The sequence below is a fragment of the Anticarsia gemmatalis genome, chromosome W (assembly GCF_050436995.1).
Source record: "Anticarsia gemmatalis isolate Benzon Research Colony breed Stoneville strain chromosome W, ilAntGemm2 primary, whole genome shotgun sequence".
Classification (NCBI taxonomy): Eukaryota; Metazoa; Arthropoda; class Insecta; order Lepidoptera; family Erebidae; genus Anticarsia; species Anticarsia gemmatalis.
The window spans coordinates 6,416,875-6,439,967 of record NC_134775.1 but is presented as its reverse complement, the minus strand read 5'-3'; the positions used below and the strand labels follow the sequence as shown (position 1 = coordinate 6,439,967).

Genomic DNA, 23,093 nt, shown 5'->3' with positions numbered 1-23,093 from the left:
CTGATTTTATGTTATTAAATATCAAAGTAGGTATTTTAAACTTACATCAATAATGTTTGTAATGTTATTCGGTATTTGAATAAAACTACAATGCAACGAGTAACAACTGTGACAAGTAAAAATAGTACCTAATGCCACATCAATATTTTATTCAATCTAATCTCTCGCTGGGATCCTAACTCGTCGCTCGTCACCAAATCGGCGGCGCGCGCACGGACGGCGCGGAGGGAGCGGGTGGCGCGGGCGAGGGACGGCGCGAGTGAGCGGAGAGGCGCCCGCGCCGGCGGCTCTCTTTGATAGTTCGAGCAATTCGCTCGCGGAAGACGGAAGCTCTTCACCGGTGTCGTTCGTTATGTCCTATTCGTCGTGTCGTGTGTGAACTGTTGTTTATTATTACTTGTTATTGTTTCGGTTTTGAGCTGTTAGTGTTTTTATTGTTATTATTTTTGTTGTTATTGTTTTCGAAGTGCAGTTGTGTTCGTAAATAGGAAGAAATGTTGATGTGCTATGTATGGTGAAGCACGTGGAAGTGCACGGCGTGCTCTGCACCTGTACGTCCGGATCCAAAGGTACCTACTCAAACTCTCGCCATACACCAGGTAATTGCGTGTTGATAGACATTGATAACAATTCGTTTTAGCACTTTCTTATTATTGGTTACATTTTGCTTTTATTGTTTGATTTCACGTAAGCCAAGTAGGTATCTACCTACTTACAATTTTACTATGAGCTATTGTAACATACGAGCGTACTTACGATACCTACCATAAACGATACATGAGATTGTTATCTAATAATACATACTAGTGAGCGCATAGACGTGGTGGTACGCGTACGTACCGCTGATTGTTGGCAGCTCCTCGCATGATCAATTATTGTATCAACCACATTGTAAAACTTTTGGCGAGCTAGTGGTAGATTCAGTAATTGTAACGACTATCGTAAGTGTCAACATTTGACCTAAATGAATAAATGATTTGATTTTGATTTTGATACCTACGACGCGTCGCGACATGTCGTCGCTCAGCGCGCCGCCGCCGCCAGAAATCTCGTAGGCATGCGCGGAGATATATCGCGTTGTTCACTATACATTGAATGCTCAAAAATGACTAACTCGGGAACCAATCATTTCCGAGAAAAATGGTTGAAGTAAATTTCGCGCATTTAGTGTCACAAAATTAACACTGAAGTTTTCGGTTAACCGTCGTTTACACCCTGTATATTCATTTTTGTTATTATTGCAGAGTTGGAGTATTGGTTATCATTATGATAAGGTACAAACATTTATTTCAAAAAGTCTAGCCATGATGCAAGACACATTGAAGCTTGTATGGTCTTATTGCCAAGTCTGTTTCTTCTTTTAGTAATTAAATTACCGGATCTAGAAAATGCCTGTTCGCTCGGCACGCTTGTTGCGGGAATACTGAGTATCTGAAACGCTAATTTCTGAAGCTGTGGTAATCTATTAGCTTGCTGTGTCCACCAAAATATAATATCAATGTCTTCGGTTTCCACTGGCATCATTAGATATTCTTGAAGTTCATCCGTAAATAATATTTTCTTTTTATAAATTGTCGAAAATATACTTTTCCTTGAACTGTTTCCTGTTTCTTCATTTATGTTACGAGTACAACTTTGACCGTATTCTGTTTGGAAAAATGTTGTCAACAACTCAAGTGGCTGACTTTCCTCTTTTTCAGAAAAATAATGGTTTTTTAGACGGGGGTCCAGAATAACCGCGAATTTTGCATATTTTGAGCGCAAAACTGGGATGTATTGATTTAATTTGTCAGCCATAGCATGTGCACAATCATTCAAAAAATTGTCATTATCGTAATTCTGGGCAATATGATCCAACAGTACATCAACTATAGGTATCACGTATACCAAACTAGGGTATTTTGATTTCGATAGTAAAAGAGTAGCATCGTAGTAAGGTTTTAAAAAATCTATAATTCTTTTTACTTTTTCCCAATCCTCGATTAGATACTTCTTAAATTCCTCGAAATTTTTGCACATATGATCCAAAACAACTCGCATGTTATAAGCGCGTTCCAACATTAAAAATGTGGAGTTCCATCGTATGTGCATTTCTTTAACTAGTGTTAATCGTGATATTTTCAACAAATCACAAATTTCGAAGAACAGCTGCTTTTTCTTGGGTGAAAAATTAATAAAATTTACCAGTTTTGATATATCTGACACATTATCTAATTTTTCTAATCCTTTTTTAACACTTAGATTCAATATGTGCGCTAAACATCTGGTGTGAATGACGTTTTCATAATCACTATGAAATAGTTGCAACAACTGCATAGTTTTTGTATTGGTGGCCTCGTTATCTGTTGTTATAGATATAACTTTATTTTTCAAACCGTAACATTCAAAAATCTCTATGATCTTTTTTAATATTTCGTGACTTGTATGCGGAAAAGGTATAAGATCGAAATCTAATATAATAGCACTCATTTTTGATTCATGAACAAAATGGGCTGTAATAACAATGTACGGTTTGTTCGTTACAGATGTCCAAAAATCAAATGTAACTGACAATTTATTTATTGACTTTATGCATCCTATTAATTGTGCTTTTTTGTCCATAAAAAGTGTTTGGATATTCAGATTTAAACTGTGGCGAGTTAGTCCTGGGTAATTAGAGTTTAATCCTTTTATCATTTTAATAAAATGTTCTTCCTCCACGATACTATGAGGGTGAGCCCCGCGTATTATAAAATGTAGGATCAGGTTGTCATATACAGGGTACTTACTTGTTCTGTTTTGTTTATTTGTTTCCTCGCCATGTGATGTACCGTGATTAGTTTTTAAATGTCTTTTCAAAATCGTATGTGATGTTTTAAGTGAAAAAATTTTTTTACACCTCTTGCATTCATAATGCAATGACGTTTTATTATAATTTGTGTTCTTAATATTTTTTGCTTGAATACGCTCCGAATCCACAATCATTGTTGCAGTCGCCGAATCAGTACTAGAAACCGAACGGAATGAAGTATTGGGTTCTTCTTCTACTGACTCCATAATAATTATTTAACACAATAACTACACAGGAAACTCTATTTTAAACAACAGGGTTTAAATACTTTACTACACTAGCTGAGGTGACATGACAGTATATTTACTGATACCCACACTTCCCGTCATATTATATAAAAATAAAAACTATTTAGGGTATTATGATAAAATATTAAATCATTGTACCTTCATGTAACGAAGTATTTGAGTTTGTTTACTCAACAGAATAGTTAATTAATGTAGATAACTACGTGTAAAATAGTACAAGGAAACTTAAGTCCACAACTTTCCGTATCATAATTACGAGTAGTTTCTTTAATTACAAGTGACAACATTTTGTTCTACGAGAATCATTTAGTTAATTTCAAAGATCGTGAGTTATTTTTCTATAATGTCAAGTGCTGATGGTGAAAGATCTACTTCTCCAAGTATTTTAACAGGATTGTATCGGGAAAAGAAGAGAAAATTATCTATATCAACAATTTCGGTAAAAGTCGATAAAGAAACGCAGGTCACATATGGCGACATTATTGACTTCAATATTTATCAAAGAAATCGTTGGGATTCGTCTGATGTACGACCCCGTACAAGCTTACTAAAAGATATTGATTTTGGTTCAAAGAAACCGTGTGACCCAAGGAATCAAGAGTTTGCTAAACTTATAGCATTTAAGATGGATCGAGTGCCCGAAGAGAAACGTACTATGACTTACTCCAGGATATTAGACTTTATTCGAAAAGTACGAGAGGAGGATAGCTTAAGGAATGTTAGTTTGCCTAGTTTCTCTGATTCCGAATAGGTATTCACGGGATTAAATCTTTCAAAATTATTATATACTCGCTTTTTACTTAAAGTTTGTAAAATGTACTGTCATAATAGGAAATAAAGAAATAATACATAACTGAGGGATGATTAAAAATATTATTTACCATAATATTACTTTTATTCCGAAAAGGAGTCATAAACATTAACAACATAAACAACCTTTAGATTGCCCTGTAGCCTGTAACTACATATGTATTTTAACTTTATTTAACCCTGGTATGCTCAAGAAATAATGTTGTTATATAAGTATAACTTTTGCGCGGGACTTAGTCTCAGTAGAAGTTGAAAATTCCACCGGTTTTACAATAATTTTCATTGCTATTCCGTTCCTATTTGTCATAGAGTGATATTATATACCCTATAGCTTTCCTCAATAAATGAAGTATCTAACACTGAAAGAATTTCAAATCGGACCAGTAGTTCCTGAGATTAGCGCGTTCCACCAAATAAATAAACTCTTCAGCTTTATTATATTGGTATAGAAGTATAGATATAAATTATAAATAAATCACTGTCAGCATTTCAAAGAACAGTTTCAAGAAGACTCGAGTTCTTTTAAGACTCAAGCTCTTTATAAGACTCGAGCTCTTTTTAAGACTCGAGTTCTTTTTAAGAGTCGAGTTCTTTTTAAGGTTCGAGTTCAATTTCGGCGCTCGAGTCTTCATGATAGGACTGAAGCTCGGCTCGACTCAAGACTCCGAGCTCAGTTAGTTCACCAAGTCCTATAAAATTGAGCCGAGTCTATCTAATTAAGGCTAAAAGACTCGAGTCCTTTACAACACTTAACATATACTATTTGCCAAGTTTTATAAATTGTTTCAGACAAATATTGATAAAGTTACCACTATGGTCAAATTGTATGTCTAAATATATTAAATGTGATTGTGACATATCTAGTAGCAGAAATGCCGAGAGCTACTTTAAAAATACACTCAGCGGCAGAAAAAGTGGCCCAAGCGCTTATCGTGAATTTGTAAACAAATTAAGTAATATATGAAAGACATATTGTTGTAAGTAGTTGCGAAGTGATCTGTTTAGTGTTATGAAGTGTTGAATTTCAGATTAATTTAAGTGACGGATGACTTTTTCTAACAATGTGTGTTAGAACTGAATTCAGTGTTGATTCGAGAGGTCAGTTGAATTCTGTATTTTGAAATATTGCTGCACGGAAACGATTTTCTTTATGATTTTTATTGATTATTGGTCTATTTAGATTTTAGAAAAGATTTGAAGATGCCACTTACTGCTGAACAAGTGGCTTAGGTGGTCTTGTTGTCCGATCAGGGCCATTACCATTGAGAGGTGGCTGCATTTTCAATGTATCGCGTACCACTTTAAGGTCTGCGATTAGGAGGTATCGTGAGACTGGTCTCTACACGCGGCGACCAGGAATTGGACGAACACGATGTACATCCGCAAGAGATGACCGATTTGTTAACCTCGAGGTGCTGAGAAACCGCTTTCTGACAGCGTTTGAGATTCACTAGAGGCTTCAAGCGGCACGCGGAGTCATTCTTAGTGAACGGAACATGAGGCGAAGGATAAAAGAACGTAATTTACAGGCAGGAAGACCAACCCAAGTACCAGAACTCGAGAGACACCATCGAGTTGCGCGATTACGATTTGCTCGTAAACATGTGAATTGGCTATCGACCAATGGAGCAAGTTCTTGTTAACCGATGAGTGCTGAGTAGCATTAAGAGCACCAAATGGTCGTGAGAGAGTGTAAAGACGCCATTAAGGACGGTTTTTTCCCAACACAACACGTCAGACGGTCAGTTACAAAGGTAGGTCTGTTATGGTATGGAGAGGTGTATGTTTGGAGGCACGTACGGAGCTTGTCATCGTAGATCAGCGCCTAACAGCAGCCGGGTACATTGAAGAAATCTTCCAAGACCATGTTGTACCACTTATGGATTTCATTGGTCGGGAGGATTAACTCTAATGCAGTTTAATGCGAGCGCTCATAGCGCCCGCGTTGTGGAATCGCACCTTGCTGATATCGGGATTCAAAAACTGGCTTAGCCTGCTCACAGTCCAGACATCAACCCCGTAGAACATGTCTGGCACATGCTAAAAAACAGTGTATGCGCACTGCCCAACCCACCAGAATCACTTGGTGAGCGAAGAACCGCTCTAGTCAGAGTGTGGGATAAAGTTCTTCAAGAAGTAAGTAATTAAAACATCCTCCAAAGCATGCCAGAATGCATTCAGGTCACCATAAATGCTAGAGGAGTTAACACGCGGTATAAACTAGATTTTTTCTTTGGTGCAGAATTAGGTTTTTGCAAAAACTTTCAGTAAGCGATTTCGACAAAAGCTGTATTTTTTATTTTTTCCCATTGTTGATTAAAAATCACGACTATTTAGTGTAAATTGTAACTAAACTTGTGTATAAACTGTTCAACTAATAGTTATAGCCAAAATAGTAACCATATATTGATATTCTAAAAAGTTTTATCGTAGTTTTGCTTTGGGCCACTTTTTCTGCCGCTGAGTGTATTAAGCAGTTACTTCTGGGAAATGTAAATAAACTGATCAGTTGATGACTTTATAATGAGGCATGCAGAGTACCTATCTGGAGAGGTAAAATCTGCGTCTTGTAAACATTTTGGCAAGGAAACTACGAAATCACCAGTACAAAATTAAAAAAAAAATTTGTTGATGTAAAGCATCACGTTAAAGGTGATGATCTTTTAGTGAGGCGCCCGTAGCCAGTTGCGCTCACCGGTTGGTAAACGATCTGTAGGTTACGCAAACCATGGCGCGATCATTCCATAGATGGATGACCGTGAGGGCACGTAAAAAATTGGTTCCGATGGTTGTCAATTAAGATAACAGTCGTTAAGACACGTCAAAGGCCTTTCGGGCGGCTTGAACAACTTTGACACTAGGTTGACCACTAACCATACGATTGGTAGTAGTAGTATGATTTGTTGACAGTTTTTTCAAATACCCAGATCACAAAAATAAGGACGATAACACTAAAAAGAATTTACTGGAAACAATCAAACCAAAAAAAAAGAAAAACTTAGTAGATTTCCTCAAAAGTGACAATTTATGTCTATCTGGTGTTCGTAACGTCATTTAAAAAAACACATACGCATTTGATTCTGTTTCACAAGGTTTGGTTGTGGGTTACATTGAATTTGCTTCTGTAAAAAAAAAACCATAGATAACCTTTCAAATACTTTTGCAGACCTAATAAAAATATTAGCTACTAAAGATTATTCCAAAGATGTTTATGGAACTCAATCCAGTGATTAGTTCCTGCTTCGAGTTAGGAATTGCAATCCGGTATCAATTTCAAACCGGCCGATGACGCCAATCCGGTAAAATCCGGCCGGATTAGACACTGCTTTGTGTTTATATATAGTTCGCCATTTTTGATGAATGGGAGGTATGGGCAAATATATTTGAGGGAAAATGTTCTTTGATTTAAAAAAAAAGATATAAAACATTTTGTCATGAAGAATAATATCATCTTTAATTATAACATTTTAGTATTCATTACTATTTTGTTTTCACCGAATAAAATTGAGATATAACTACATATTCTAAGTAGTTAAATTATCAGTCTCAGTTATTAACGTAATTATCTGTAAGTACCTACTACCTACTAGACTAGAGCAATAATAACTTTGTCGAAGCACGGTGTGTGTTGTGGGGTTGTATTTTGACACCCTGGAAGCAGCTAGGTTCGGTAACGCAGAACCTAGGCTGACTAATCCTCTCACCACAATGGTACAAACTCGCTCAAGTACTAGGCAAAACACCCAGCGTCTACCTCCAGATACCAATAACTCGCCTCAGAGTCAAAACGGCCCTTCTGAGGGCCAAAACAGGTTTTTACACCCTCAAAACCGTATTTCACGGCACCGACATGGTACACTAAACCCACTTAAACCCGCAGTAACTGTTGTGTCTATAAACATTGAAGGTTTCTCAATAGAAAAATCGAAAATACTTACAACCCTCTGCAAAAACATGCAATACGACATTCTTTGCGTTCAGGAAACTCACAGGGGTCCAGAATAAAACATACAAGGAATGTCACTTATAGCTGAAATCTAAATAACTAAGTGACTTGCCTCCTGTACCCAATAATTACGATGAATTTAGAGTAGACATTATATGGAAAACCTCCCGTAAGTGTATTCCTCGAGGCTGTCGTACACTTTACATACCCGGCTTAAATGGCGATTCTGTAAAAATGCTTTCCCATTACCAATCCCTCTATGAGAGGGACCCCTTCTCGGAGGCGACGCTCGCGATAGGGGAGGAGTTGATGCGCTTAGTTAGCGAGAGCCGCAAGCAGAGCTGGATGAAGCTCGTTGATAGCGTCGATTTGACACATAACAGCAAAAAAGCCTGGACCACTATCAGGAAACTCACGGGAGATCCACCACAGCCCACAAACCCTGGAAAGGTGTCGGCAAATCAAATTGCCCATCAACTATTGCTGAATGGAAAACCACCGCAACGATTAACCAGTGTGAGGTTGTTATATCGGAGTAAAGTAAAACACGACCATCTCTAGCAAAACCCCGTTTATTACTCCAACCAACGTATTAATACACGTAGATTATATACGAACAATGTTACGTATATTATAGGGCTGTACCATACCATACGCCCCTCACAAAAGAAAAAAAAAAAAAAATTAAAACTAAGAATACAAAGTTTTTGGTTTTTTTTTTTTTAACAACGAAACGGCTTTGTGCGATTTTTGTGGATAATTTCAGTTTTTCCATTACGTTCAATCTTTACATTACAATTTAAATCTTCAATAACTTTGAAAGGACCTAAATACAATGGTTGAAATTTATTGTCTTTCTCACTTTTGACTAACAACATATCGCCGCTTTCATATTTTACTGGCTTTGTATACATATCATAAACAGACTTACGTTTTATTTTACTATCAATTAAATTACATTTTGCGTCATTTTGAGAAACCTGCAATCTATATTTCAATTGCTTAACATAATCATCATCGTTATATAAAGGTTCTACTATTCCTGAACTTAAATTACTAGGTATATTACATTTTTTGCCAAATACAAGTTCAAACGGTGTGTACTTTGTTTCGGAGTGGACAGTAGTATTATAGAAAAAACAAAAATATTGTAACCATGTACTCCAATATCTAGGATTGTTATCAGTTTGTATTCTTAAATATGCATTTAACGACTTATGTGAATTTTCTAAAGCGCCAATTGATTGGTGGTGATATGCTGTGGATGAAATTTGAGTAATATTTAGTAATTTACATACCTCTTTCATAGTTGTTGACATAAACTCGGTTCCACGATCTGATGCTATTTCTCGGGGTATACCATACCTTAAAATGAAATTATCGACAAAAGCCTTTGCCACACTTATACTATCCTTATTTTCTAATGGGTAAGCTTCTATATACTTACTCAACTCACATTGTATGGTGAGAATATATGAATAATTATAATAATCCTTACTTAAGGGCCCAACTATATCTAAATAAATCTTATCTAAAGCTAACTGCGCAGTGGTTGAAATTTCCATTGGCTGTTTAGTAGGCAAAGAATGTTTTTGTGTTTGACATTTAACACATTTCTTTACATACCTTTTTACGTCTACTTCCATATTTGGCCAGAAATAATATCTTTTGATATTATTTAGCATTCGTCTTACGCCAGCATGACCGCTAGTCGGTAATAAATGAAAATCATTAAGAATCACTAACTTATCATCGTCATTATTTATCCTTATCGCTTCTTTTATAATACAAATCCGTGGAAAAGTCGACTTTTTGTTCGCATTGGTTAACCATTTAATGTATTTAATAGTCTCATTATTTTTCAATATATATATTTCTTCAATATTATTTTCATTACAAAATAATCCAAAATCTCTCACAAAAACGTCTCGCGTTTGACATGATCGAGAATTAGGATTTAGGCCTATAATACATTTTTCTTTAAAATAAACAAAATTTCCTTTTAATTTCTCCTTTACTATTAGTTCTATACAATTCTTTGGTTTTTTAAGCATTTCCACGACATCTGGCTGATCAGACCGTCTGTCTGCAGAAACCTTATCAACCAAAGAGTTGTCACTCACATCTTCATTCAATCTTCTTGTCATATTTCTAGTCATTACATTTACAGATTGCACACCCATTTCTTTCAGATCTTCTGACGTAATTATTATACGAGATAATGCATCGGCCGCTGCGTTACTCGTACCTCTAACATACTCGATCGTATAGTTGTACTCCTCTAATGATAATCTAAATTTTAAAAGTCTACTGGATGGATTACTCATAGAAAAAAGATAGACAAGTGGTTTATGATCTGTAAATATTTTGAAATGCTTTCCATATAAATATGGGCGAAAATAACGAACGGACCATACTATAGCTAAGAGCTCCTTTTCTATAGTAGGATAGTTAATTTCTGCTTTATTTAAAGTACGGCTTGCATATGCAATTGGTAAATCATTTTTATTACATAACACGGCACCGATAGCTTTGCCAGATGCATCGGTACGCAAAATAAATTCACTTTCTGTTGAAAAATCGGGATATTGTAGTATAGGGGGGTTACATAGTAGTTTTTTAAGATGTTTAAAAGCATTTTCACATTCACTCGTCCATTCAAATTTTACTCCTTTCCGACACAATTTATTAAGTGGTATTGTTACTTCAGCAAAATTTGGTACAAATTTTCTCATTCACCCTCCATTTTAAATTCATTTTTGCTGCGGCGTCAGTCGGCCGAGTTCGTTTGGAGAGAGTGCGTGGCTTTATTGTGTGTCCATCGGACAACCAGCAGAAAAACGTAAGTAATTGATATAGGTATAGTAGTAAACTTAACTGAACTACATTCTATGTAATCTATATTCGATTCGAGGATTCGTGATCAGATTTATGGGCAGTATCACCTCCCAAAATATCACCAGCTATTATGAGAAGACCCTGTATTTGTCACTGTGCGTAAGACCTAATTCAAGATATTTTTTTTTATTGCTAGAATGCTCAAAGACTGACAATTGTCACTCGGACAACCAGTCACTTGGACAACCAAAACGGTTGTCCGTGGGACATTTTTGTTATCCATAGGACAATGATAAGATAATCACCATAAAACAGCACATTTTCTCTTAATAATCTATACTAATATTATAAATAAAAGCTGAAGAGTTTGTGTTTGTTTGAACGTGCTAATCTCAGGAACGACTGGTCCGATTTGAAAAATTCTTTCAGTGTTAGATAGCCTATTTATCGAGGAAGGCTATATAGGCTATGTATCAACACGCTACGACCAACAGGAGCAGAATACCAGTAAAAAATGTTACAAAAACGGGGAAAATTTTGACCAATTCTCTTATGTGACGCAAGCGAAGTATTTATCATCACGCTGCAGCCATTAGAAACGGAGTTCAACAAAAAATGTTACAAAAACGGGGAAAAATGATGACCCGTTCTCCCTTCGGTGACGCAAGAAAAATTGTGCGGGTCAGCTAGTAGTTTAGAAGTCTATTTAATTAGTTTTCCAGGGGACTATTTCAACTAGAGTAGGTTGGACTTTTGAGTCATAATTCCCGTTATATTGGTAAACTTGTTCTGCTGTTTCTAAATTCTTAAAATATAAGTAATTACCTACCGTAAAATTATTAAAATACTGTTCCGGCGATCCCTTGATGGTATTGGAATAATACGCAGAGTGGACTGTATAAATTATATTGTTGTGAATACTGGTAATAGTACAGAGCTGTCGTTGCCGATGAGACTATATAATAACAAATGATAAGAAGGCGCGCGTGTCCGCTTGCAATGGCGTCGATCAGCTGACTGGTTACGGAACCGGCGCACCCGCCGCTCGCCCGTCAAGCCCCTCGTCCCGCTCCGTCCCCGCGGCCGATGTCGGTCGCGAACGCGAACGATGCGAACGAAGGTCCATGTTGAATGGCTATTCAACATACTGCCCCGGTTGAAGTATCTTTTCAACAGAAGAGATGGGAAGAGCGCATATGGTGTTGAAGGCCCGCCGAATGACACCCTTACGCGTGCGGATGTCGGCGACCCTTGCGACGCCGTCTCTGCCTGGTAGCACACGAATGATGCGTCCTAGAAGCCACATTAAAGGGGGTGAGCTTTTGTCTTTAATGACGACAAGAGTGCCTTCCTTAAGCTCGCCTGAAGAACGACGCCATTTGGTTCTCTCCTGAAGCCAAACGACGTACTCGTGCGAGAAACGAACCCAAAAATGCTGCTTCAGGTATTCGATTCGACGAAACCGTTGTAAGCTGGAGACGTTGATGCTCTGGATCTGTGGATGTGGCAGCATGATTAGCGATCGTCCAATAAGGAAGTGAGCAGGAGTCAAAGGAGTCAAGTCTGTAGGGTCATTGAATAAGGGAGTTAGCGGCCTCGAGTTTAAAACGGCTTCGATCTGTGTCAAGCATGTAGCCATCTCTTCAAACGTTAAATTTGTTAAGCCCAAAATGCGTCTGAGATGGTGCTTAGTCGACTTGACCGCGGACTCCCATAATCCACCGAAATGTGGAGTGTACGCCGGTATAAAAGAGAATTTAATGCCTGGGTCAATATCCTTAAAGTTTAAGTCCTGTGCTAAGAGATCAGACAATTCATTGAAGGCACCTACAAAGGTTGTGCCATTATCGGAAAAACATTACGTGGCTTCCCTCTGCGAGCAATGAAGCGATTCATGCTTGCTAAGAAAGCTTCCTTTGTAAGGTCTGATACAAGTTCCAGATGGACTGCCCTGGTAGCTAAACACACAAATACACAAATAAAACATTTGATGAGTCTGCAGTCTGCCTCTGCCCTTGCGGTCCTCTATCATGATAGGTCCAGCGTAATCTACCCCTGTATCTAAAAAAGGAAACTCTAAATGTAATCGCTGCTCTGGAAGGTCACCCATGATAGGTTGAACAGTACTAGCCTTTATCTTGCAACATTTGATACATTGATGTGTGACCTTCTTAGCTAAATTTCTACCACCAATAGGATAATAACGATGGCGAATTGTCGCTAATAAAAGTTGAGGTCCTGCATGTAAAAGTCGAAGATGGTAAATGTTAACCCCTTCGTTCCTGGTGACCATCTCAATGGACCTAACTTTATATTTAATATAACTTGCGACGTTGCAAACAAAAGCAGTATCTAAACGTTGTAAATTACGCAGAATTTCTCTAAAAACGTTTTTATAAACAAAACACAATTGCCTTTTATGTGGGTAGATCATAATATCCAGTGAAGTAATGTCATTCGCCATGGCTCAGCGCAAGGCAAGTAAGTGTTCAGATTTTATTATTATTTTTGATGGAAATAAGGCATATTACTCAATATATATTTTTTTTTTCTTGTAGAATAGGTCCTTATTGTGGATATAATTTACATGTAAACACAATTGAATAACATACAATATTACAAATGCAATAACTTGTTGTGTCCATTTCAATGGACATCAGGTCTCAAGCGTTGTCAAGCTTTATAGAGTATTGTTAGACAGTTGTTATTGATAATAATGGTTAATTTATACTTTGTTTCAGGTTTTAATCTTACAAGAAGTCGAGATGTTAACTCGTTACTTGACGTATTAGAAAATGGTATAATATCAGATGTTGAAGAGCAAAGCGACGACGAAGTTATAGCAGGTATGGCTACTTCGCAAAACCTAGAGCGTGTGGGTAGTGATGATGTACCTCCCAACGAAGCTACTACAATTATTGATTATTTCGACGAAGAAGAAATTCAGGCAGTGGAACCTGTTGCTGAACCTAATACAAGTAACAAAAAACCAAGTAACATCATAGGGAAAATACATATAGAACTGGACATACCGAAGTTTACCTGGGCATCTCCACCGCTTTCTGAAATTGATAAACCACTTACACCAATTGAGTATTTTTCTAAATATATAACAGACTCCTTAGTCCAAGACTTGGTTTTCAATACGAATTTTTATGCCACTAGAAAAGAAGCCCGTAACTTCAAGTCCTGTACTGATACTGAAATAAAAATAATGTTAGGTCTTCACATCATAATGGGAAATTTGAAATTTCCTCGCATACGGCTATATTGGGATTCTGGTTTGGGTATAAAACTGTTTTTGGATAACATGTCCAGAGATCGTTTTATTCAGCTAAGGAGTAATTTACATGTTATAGACAATGATGCAATTCCTGCAGATAACACTGATCGCCTTATAAAAGTTCGGCCGATTTACGATGCAATTCGAAAAAGGTGCCTGGAATTGAATTTGGAACAAATACTGAGCGTTGACGAACAGATTGTACCATTTCGTGGAAAATTAGAAATCAAACAATATATCAAAGGAAAACCTGAGCCATGGGGCGTAAAGATTTTTATGATTTGCGGTAAAAGCGGAATTGTTTATGATTTTGTAATTTATCAAGGTGCTACCACAAACCTAGAAAAAATGGACGTCTTGAAGTACGGCGCATCAGCTGCTTACGTGAATCTGCTATCTAGAAGAATAACCAAATCTGGTCATTACTTGTATTTCGACAATTATTTTTCTAATTACCAATTATTGAGAGATCTACGAGAACGAGAGATATGTATATGCTGGTGGAACGATCAGAGTAAATAGATTTGGAAAGTTGCCGCTTGTAACAGACAGAGAAGGAGCGAAGAAAGTAAGAGGGTATACAGATCAAGTAACGAACAATACCAAAGATGTTGTTGTAATAAAGTGGATGGACAACAAGGGTGTCGTGCTTGCTTCAAATTTTGCTGGGATAGGAGAACAAGATGAGGTAAGAAGATGGAATAAATTGTCCAAGCAATATATAACAATTCCACGCCCTGAACTTGTGCGTTTGTATAACCATGGAATGGGAGGAGTAGATAAAACTGACCACCTTATTAGTTTGTACCGCATTTTCATTAGATCTAAAAAATGGACATTACGGATGATATTCCACGCTATTGACTTGGCATTGAGTAACAGTTGGCTTGAATATCAAGAGGATTGTAAAACTTGCAACATTCCAAAGACGGATATTTTAGATTTGTTGCACTTCAGACAGCGAGTTGCTGAGGCTCTTATAAAACTTGGTCAGCCATTAATTATAAGAAAACGAGGTCGGCCTACATCTGGTCAAAGCAGTCCAGTAAATACGCCAACCAGTACACCAAAACGACGTCCTCGAGCAGGTGCTGAAATAAGACCTGCGAATGAAATTCAGCATGATACTGTAGATCATTTGCCCGATTATGATAAAAAAAGAAGCTACAAGATGCAAGAGACCGGGGTGTAAAGGTAAAACACATGTGTTCCGCTTGAAATGCGAAATCCATTTGTGTTTTACTTGTGAGCGTGATAGATTATTCAAAATGTCTTGTCCAAATATTGCTTAAATATGTGTGTGTGTCTCATTTAAAAGCACTTAGTTACCCTATCAAAATTGCCGACAGAAAATGTGTTATGACTATGGCTATAATTTTATCTTTTATTATTGTTATACTTTATAGGTTAGAATTTTAGTAGTTATGAAATTAAGACGATTTCAGAATTATTTACATGTTTAAACATAAAGAAAAAATGAGTTATAATTTACCAACGTAATTAGAAATAAAACTAATAGCTTTGTATAAAATTTTATCAAAACACGTGTTCACCCGACTTGTTTACTCGTTACTATAAAAGGACATGTAACGGCCGGAGCCGGTCACGGAGCGCCTCGGACCGTCGAGGCGAGCGCACGTATCTGTTCTCGCCGCGCCGCGCCGCCCGGACTCCACTTACTCGCGCACGGTCACTGCCGCGGTGTCCGCGGTGACGTCTGTATTCGACGCCACCGTGTACACCGAGGCCGCCCGTGTGCGAGCCTGTGCTTCCCGGCCTTCCTTAAGGACTTATCGCCGTTGGGGTCGCGGCCATCTCCGAAAAATAGACCACCACACCACCAATATGGATCCGGACCGGGAGGTCCGCGAGCCTGCACCGGCTGCACCATGCAGCCCAACAGCTAAGACCGGCAGCCCGGGGTCTTCCCGAAGGACGCCGGAGGAGCCCACGCGCCCTACATCGCCGCGTGTGAACCCCGTAACCGCCGCGCCTCGTGCGAACCCCGCGGCCGGCCCGCGTGGCCGAGCATCGACGCGCTCTCGCGCGGCCCCTAGGCCTGCGCCCCCGCGCGTGTCCGCCGCCCAACGTGACCATAAGGTCCCCCCGCGCCTCGCCGCCCTCCGCAGCAGGCGCCCGACCGTCGCGGGCCGCCCTGCGCCTTCCTCGCGTACGCTTAGTGACAGTGACACCAGTGTAAGTGCCGCGAGTGAAGTGAGTGCAGTGCGTGCTCGTGACACGGAGGACGACGCCCCGCGTGATGACGCGAGGGAGTCCCCCGCCGCCCCCGACTCAGAGATGTCGTCGAGAGCCTGCTCATCGACGTCCCTGGACTCCGCCGCCTCCGGAAACCCAGGTAGGTGCCGCTGGCGTCCGCAGCCGGACACTTTTATGTTTTTGGCGAGGCGCGCGCGACCGATTGCGCGCGCCCACTCCACGTCGGCGCTGGACGCCAGACGATCGGCCCGCCTGGGTGATGAAACCCCGCCGCCGCCTCAACCGCCCTCTAGGCGCCCCCGGAGCCCAGAGGAAACGGCAGCGATGGCCAAGCGCCATTGCGCCATGCCGCCGCCGGCTCGCGCGGCGCCTGCGACCGCGCGCCCGAGCGACGCCGCACGCCCGACCGCCGCGGAGCCAGCACCGCTACCGAAGCGAGTGCCGCCCGCGCCCGCGCACCCCGCGCGCCCCGCAAACCACCCCGCCGCCGCCGCGAAACCGACCGCGCGCCAAGCGTGCGCACCGCCCGCCGTAGCGCGCGCCGCCGCCGCACCGCGCGCCGAAGCCGCGCCGCGCGCTCCCACACCGCCCGTGTCGCCGCAGCCAGCACGCTCATACCGAGCTGTGTTGGCGTGCTCGGCCCGACCTGCCGGACCGACCGTCGACGCGAATACCGATCGAGACGCAGCCTCCGGGACGACTGCGGCTGCTGCAGATGCCTCCAGCAGCACGCCGCCCCAGCCGCCAAACAAGGATTTCAACAGGAAACTCCGCTACCCTCCGCTGGTAGTAGAGCACCTGCCAAACTGGGCCCACTACCTGAAGGAGCTCAAGGCGCGCCTGGGCAGAGCCGCAAATGCCCGCCCATTCGGCAAGGGCATTAGATTTACGCCGACGGAGGACCACGAGTACCGCCTCATCCAGCGGTACCTCACTGAGTTGGAGAAGAGTGAGCGGGTGTCGTGGTTCTCCTACTCACTGACAGCGGAGAGGAGCCTAAAGATAGCCATCCGGGGGCTACCCTCCAATGCCACCCCCGACGAGGTCGAGGAGGAGCTCCGCGCTCTAGGGTACGAGCCCGAATATGTTAAAAACATACGGGCTCGTGGCGACCGACCCGGGTGTATCTTCTTCGCCATCCTGAAGAGGACCAAGGACCTGACGCCGGGGATATTCAACGTCGACGAGATGCTCGGCATCCCCGGCGTCAAGATAGAGGTCTGGCGGGGTAAGAGAAGACCCGCCCAATGCCACCGCTGCCAACAGTTTAGGCATTCCTCTCACCAGTGCCACAGGACAATGGCCTGCGTGAGATGCGGCGGTGAGCATCCCGCCCGGGAATGTCCACGTCCAAAGGACGAGCCCGCCACGTGCATTAACTGCGGGGGCGAACACCCCGCAAACAACATCAAGTGTCCCGTGTTCCGGAAGGAGGCCCGGAACACGAAGGCGGGCACGGTCGCCATCAGTGGGAACTCGCGCCGGCAACAAGCTGCCACCGAGAGGCCAACGATTCCCACTGTCAACCCTGACATGGAGCCCCAGGGGGCATCGCTTATGGCAGCAGCGAATGCTCCCACAGAGCGCGGAGAACCCGGACCCTCCTCAAAAAGGGGGCGGAGAAAGCGGAGGCGCGGAAGGAAGTCCCGCCCCGCGACAGATGCAGACTCCAAGGCACCGGAAGAGGTGCCAACACCACAGGGCGGCCAAAAAGTGTCGCCGCCGCAACCCACTGTTGTTGCGACCAAAGGCGCAGGGCCAAACCAAGCCGTCAAGACTGCGCCTGCCCACAAAGTCGCAACAACGACTAGAAGGAAGGCGGATCACTCCGCGGCAGGGACAGAGATCCCCGCGGCGACACCCTCCACGAAACCACGGAGAGACGAGAGCGGCAAACCACGACGACGCCGAAGCGCGGGGGTACACAGTCGCAGGTCCGGAGGTACCCACACATTACCCGGACAGCGTGAACCTTACCCCCGACGTACTAGACATCCTGGTCCACAACGCCGCCATGAACTGCCAAATCACTCAGCAGGTGCTTGACGACGAGCTACAATCAGACCATCAGCCTGTACTCGTCGTCATTGAGCAGCACCCCACACGTCTCGCCCCCCAAGCGCCACGTCCCAAACCGGACTGGACCAAATTCCAGGAACGACTGGAGACGATCACGCCGACTCGGCCGACCAATACCGCCGCCGATGTTGAGCTACTGGCCACGGATATAACTGCCGCTGTAAAGAGCGCCCTCGAAGCGGCGACGAACACGCACTCCACCCAGGGGCGTAGATACACCCCCCTGCCGGCTCACATTAGAAGCCTCATCGTCGCCAAGAGACGACTGCGAAAACAGTGGCAGTTCACGCGCTGTCCAGCGCAGAAAACAGAGCTCAACCGGCTAGCGGACAGAGTAAAGGCCGAGCTTAAACTCCACACCGCCGAGAGCTGGGAGCACACCATCACCGAGGCCGCCGACGACTGGTCCTCGATGCACCGACTCTGCCGCCGACTCACCAACACCCCAGCTCCGGTGCGTCCACTGCTCCACAGCGACGGGGCCCCCAGGTACCGAGCAGAAGACCGAGCGACCATCTTCGCCGACCACCTGGAGCGTCAATTCTCCCCGAACCCAACTGCCGACACGGAACACGTCGCAGCAGTCGAGCAACACCTTCGAGACTACTTCGCCACGCCGATAGCCTCAGAAGAAGACCCACTCTACTTCTCCCCGGCCATGGTACGCAAAGCGATAGCGCGGACCAAGCCCAGGAAGGCCCCGGGCGCGGATGGCATCTCCAACGCAGCGCTGCGTCACCTGCCGCACAAATTCGTGGCAGCGCTGACGCGCCTGTACAACGGCGTCCTGCGCACGGGCACCTTCCCCACAGCTTGGAAGGAGGGCCGCGTTATCATGCTGCCCAAGCCGGGGAAAAACATCCTGAAGCCTGAGAGCTATCGGCCGATCACTCTGCTGCCCACCACCTCGAAGGTGTTCGAACAACTCCTGTTGCGAACCCTGTCACCCCACATCACGCCGAGACCAGAGCAGTTTGGGTTCCGTGCTGAGCACAGCACGACGCTCCAGCTGTCGAGGGTACTGCACCACATCACTGCGGCCCTTAATAAAAGGGAGAGCGCTTGTGCAGTATTCTTCGACATGGAAAAAGCTTTTGACCGGGTCTGGCACGCCGGTCTTCTCTACAAGCTGTTCACGCAGACACCGATGCCCCGTCGCCTCATCAAGATAATCCAGTCGTTCCTGGAAAACCGGACTTACCGAGTAGCGGTTGAAGGAGCTCTCTCCCCGCCGAGACCAGCAGCTGCCGGAGTTCCTCAGGGCAGCTGCCTTTCGCCTGCGTTGTACGCCACGTACACGGACGACATACCGACCCCAGAGGGGGCCCACCTCGCGCTGTACGCGGACGACGCGGCGTACGTGACGACGTCGCTGAACCCGTACCACGCCGCCGTCAAGATGCAGCGCGCCCTCGACCTCCTCCCCGCCTGGCTGTCGCAGTGGCGACTGTCCGTGAACGTGGGAAAGACGCAGGCAGTCTCCTTCTCGCGGAGGCTGATCGAGCCCCAGCCGCTATAACTCCTCGACCAGACCATCGACTGGGCCACCAAGGCCAAGTACCTGGGCGTCACTATTGACCGCCGCCTCTCCATGACGCCGCACGCCAAAAACGTGGTCGCACAGGTCCGCGCGGCCCGCGCCATACTTCGTCCAGTGCTCTCCTCACACCTCCCCACGAGAGTGAAGCTGGGTGTGTATAAGACCTACATACGCACCCGGCTCACCTACGCAGCACCTGCGTGGTATGCCCTCACGTACGAGAAGAGCCGGCGAGCTTTGCGCGTGCAACAATCTCTTGCGCTGCGCACCATTGCCGGCGCCCCAAGGTACGTGAGGAATACCACCATCCAACGCGATCTCCGCGTCGAGAGCCTGGACGACTTCGTGCGCCGCCTCGCCGCCTCCATGTTCGCGCGTGCCGACGCGTCAAACCTGGCCCATATCCGGGACATAGCGCCATGGCACGCGCGGCCACCCGACCTCAAGAGGCTACCACGCGACCTGCTCGCGACCACACAGGCGGAGGACGTCCCTCCGCGACCAGAGGCCGGCGGCCAAGCCCCAGGTGCGGCCTAGGTGGCCCGCACCCCGGACAACACAACGCCCGACGCTTCCGCTGCGCCGCACTCACGACCGAGTGCGTCGCACGCAGCGGAGCCATCACCACCCGCCTGTCGCGCTCCCGTTGGGTCGAGCGCGACAGCCCCACCGGACTGACTCACCGTGCACCGGGCTCCCGCCGCCTGTCTCGGCGGTAGAGCCCGGTGCAACACCGACAGGACGCGCCGCGCTCCCTTTAGGTCGAGCGCGGCGCCCACACAACAACCTGCGCTGGGCCCTCCGCCATCAAGGCGGCAAGCCCGGCGCCCTCGCTGCGCGATGCGGCAGCCACGCCCCGCCGCAGTTGCCCCTCTCCGCCTGCGAGGACGACCGCGTATATTCTGCGATACGCGCCTCGTCCGCAGGAGACGGGGGCTCTCATCACGTCGGGGCGGTCTCGCCCCGCATCTCGCATGCACTCCACATCAACGCCTCGGCCCTAAACGCAGGGAGTAAGGATTGATAAAGCCTCCCCCCTGGCTGGCGCCCCCTCGTTGGGCCTCCTATGGGGCAACCATAGGTCTCACCCGACGCGGGGGCGACCGCCGGGAGGAGTGAAGCTCGATCCCCAAACCTCGCGACCAGGGCCGTAGGCACTCGTCCGCCATGGGGGAAATTCCCCCCACACCCAAACACCCGCCCCTAAGTTTAGGGGCGGCGAACAAAACACCCCAACAAGGGGACCTACCAGGTCCCGATGTTGGCTCCACGTGTCCCGTATGCGAGCCGGTCACTTCTTGATCGGCCGCCGAACAGTACGGAGCTCCGAGTTTGCACTACCATAAAGGAAGTTAAGTAAATTTAAGATTCTTATATATTGTTATTATGATGTCTTTATTTAATTTACATTTTTGTTATTATTTATATTATTTATTGTTGATTGTTGATTGTTGATTGTTGATTTAAATTTAAATTTTAAATTATCATTATATTGCCTAGTTAATGTGTATGTAAATAATTAATGATGATGTGATATGAATTAAGAAAAACAAAATAAATCAATACATTTTGATTGTGAAATTATTCCTGACGTTTTATTGCAATTATTTTCTTAAAAAAAAAACATCATGAATTTGAAATCAAAAATACATATTCAATTGTTATACTATCTAGTGAAATATCAACAGAACAAAGCTTTGAGGTTCATATTGAAGTCTTTTATTTGATCAATTTAATATATATACATATTTACATATTTGTATATATGTAAGGACACAAAAATAGTATAACCTAATACATCTGTTTTCAACTATGATATGCGAATAAGCTATTTTTAATATATATAAAAAATATATATATCATCAGAAGTGGGATAGAACTAAAGACTAATGTGTTGTATGTTTCCAGAATTTGTGAGCGTGGTTTCGTAATGGATCCTACGGTTATCGAAAGCCTACTGAAGACAATCCAAGCTGCATTAACGGATAAGCGCCGGAGCGATGATGTGATACTACCACCCTTCGATCCAGAAAAAAATGAAAATGGTGCTGAAAGTTGGTGTCGCTCCATTAACTCCATTGCTGTGGACATGGGATGGACTGATATCACAACTGTTGCTAAGGCGGGTAAGGCCCTGAAGGGTTCTGCATTTCTATGGTACGAGACATGGGACCCTGAGGAGGGTAGAACTTGGGAAGTTTTTAGGACTACTTTGACTGACTTATACCCGGAAAAACGCAATCTTTCTGAAAAACTATCCAGAGCAGTATTATTGACATCTGAAAACACAGACTCCTATTGCGAGTACGCTAGGGAAAAATTAAGACTATTTAAGCAAACAAAAATAGCATTTACTGAAGTTCAGCTAGTAGAACTTATTTGTGGAGGAATACATGATACTACTGTCAAAATGGCTGCACACAACAGTCGTGTTACTACTACTGCCGAAATAATCTCATTATTTACGACATACGCCAAAATACCCAAAAAGCGACCACTAGATAACAAGACTGACAAAACAGACTCTTTGCACACTACTAGTAGTCAGAAACGATCTAAAATCGACGAAAAACGTTGCTTCCTCTGCAATAAAATAGGCCACACTCGTGCTCAATGCTTTCACAATCCAAATCGGGAAACCAGTCAACCTAAAACCTCTGCATTTGCTCACCCACCCGTTCAATGTACATATTGTAAAAAGATAGGGCATGCTGAAAATGTATGTTTTTTCAAGCAGCGAGCTAGTACCTCTAAAAATAGTTCAACCATTAATAAAAATGATGTAAACTGTTTTGCTAAAGTTGAGAATCTCAAATTAACAAAGATTAACATTAAGGACGTGACTTTAGAAGCTCTTATCGACACCGGTGCTACGTGTAGTATCATTAAAGACTCTATAGCCAAACAATTGGGTTGTAAACTAGATCCCCATTACACCACACTTTGTGGTATTGGAAATGGTAGCTTACACATTTTTGGTAAAATTACTGCACCCGTAAAAAATAATGAAATCTGTATTGAAATAGAGTTTAAAGTAGCTAGAGATAGCGAATTCCATTATGATTGTTTAATAGGCCGTGACATTGTACAATATTCCGATATTTCTGTTGTTATGGATTCTATGGGTTGTAGGGTAACTCGTAGAGCAACTTCATTACTGACTGATTTTGTTAACTATACGAAAACTACTACTAATGACTTAGGATTACTGGACACCTTAATCAACCATTTAGACATTGACCTGCAGACTAAAATTAAAACGGTTTTTGATAAATTTCCATCTGTCATACCTTCTGAATACA

The 23,093-nt window shown here is 43.6% G+C and overlaps 2 protein-coding genes across 2 annotated transcripts; one reads left to right on the top strand and one right to left on the bottom strand.

Annotated features, from left to right (window-relative positions):
* Window positions 1-11,807: 11,807 nt before the first annotated feature.
* On the bottom strand, window positions 11,808-12,311 carry LOC142985868 (uncharacterized). The gene has a single exon (XM_076134112.1). It carries the CDS (start codon window positions 12,309-12,311, stop codon window positions 11,808-11,810), a length of 504 nt encoding a protein of 167 aa, XP_075990227.1.
* A 7,531-nt stretch (window positions 12,312-19,842) lies between these two features.
* Window positions 19,843-20,328, top strand: LOC142985867 (uncharacterized). Its single transcript, XM_076134111.1, has one exon. It carries the CDS (start codon window positions 19,843-19,845, stop codon window positions 20,326-20,328), a length of 486 nt encoding a protein of 161 aa, XP_075990226.1.
* The last annotated feature ends 2,765 nt before the right edge of the window (window positions 20,329-23,093 follow it).

Coding starts and splice junctions, on each gene's coding strand:
- LOC142985868 (XM_076134112.1), bottom strand. CDS start 12,311: ATGGCTACATGCTTGACACAGATCGAAGCCGTTTTAAACTCGAGGCCG.
- LOC142985867 (XM_076134111.1), top strand. CDS start 19,843: ATGACGCCGCACGCCAAAAACGTGGTCGCACAGGTCCGCGCGGCCCGC.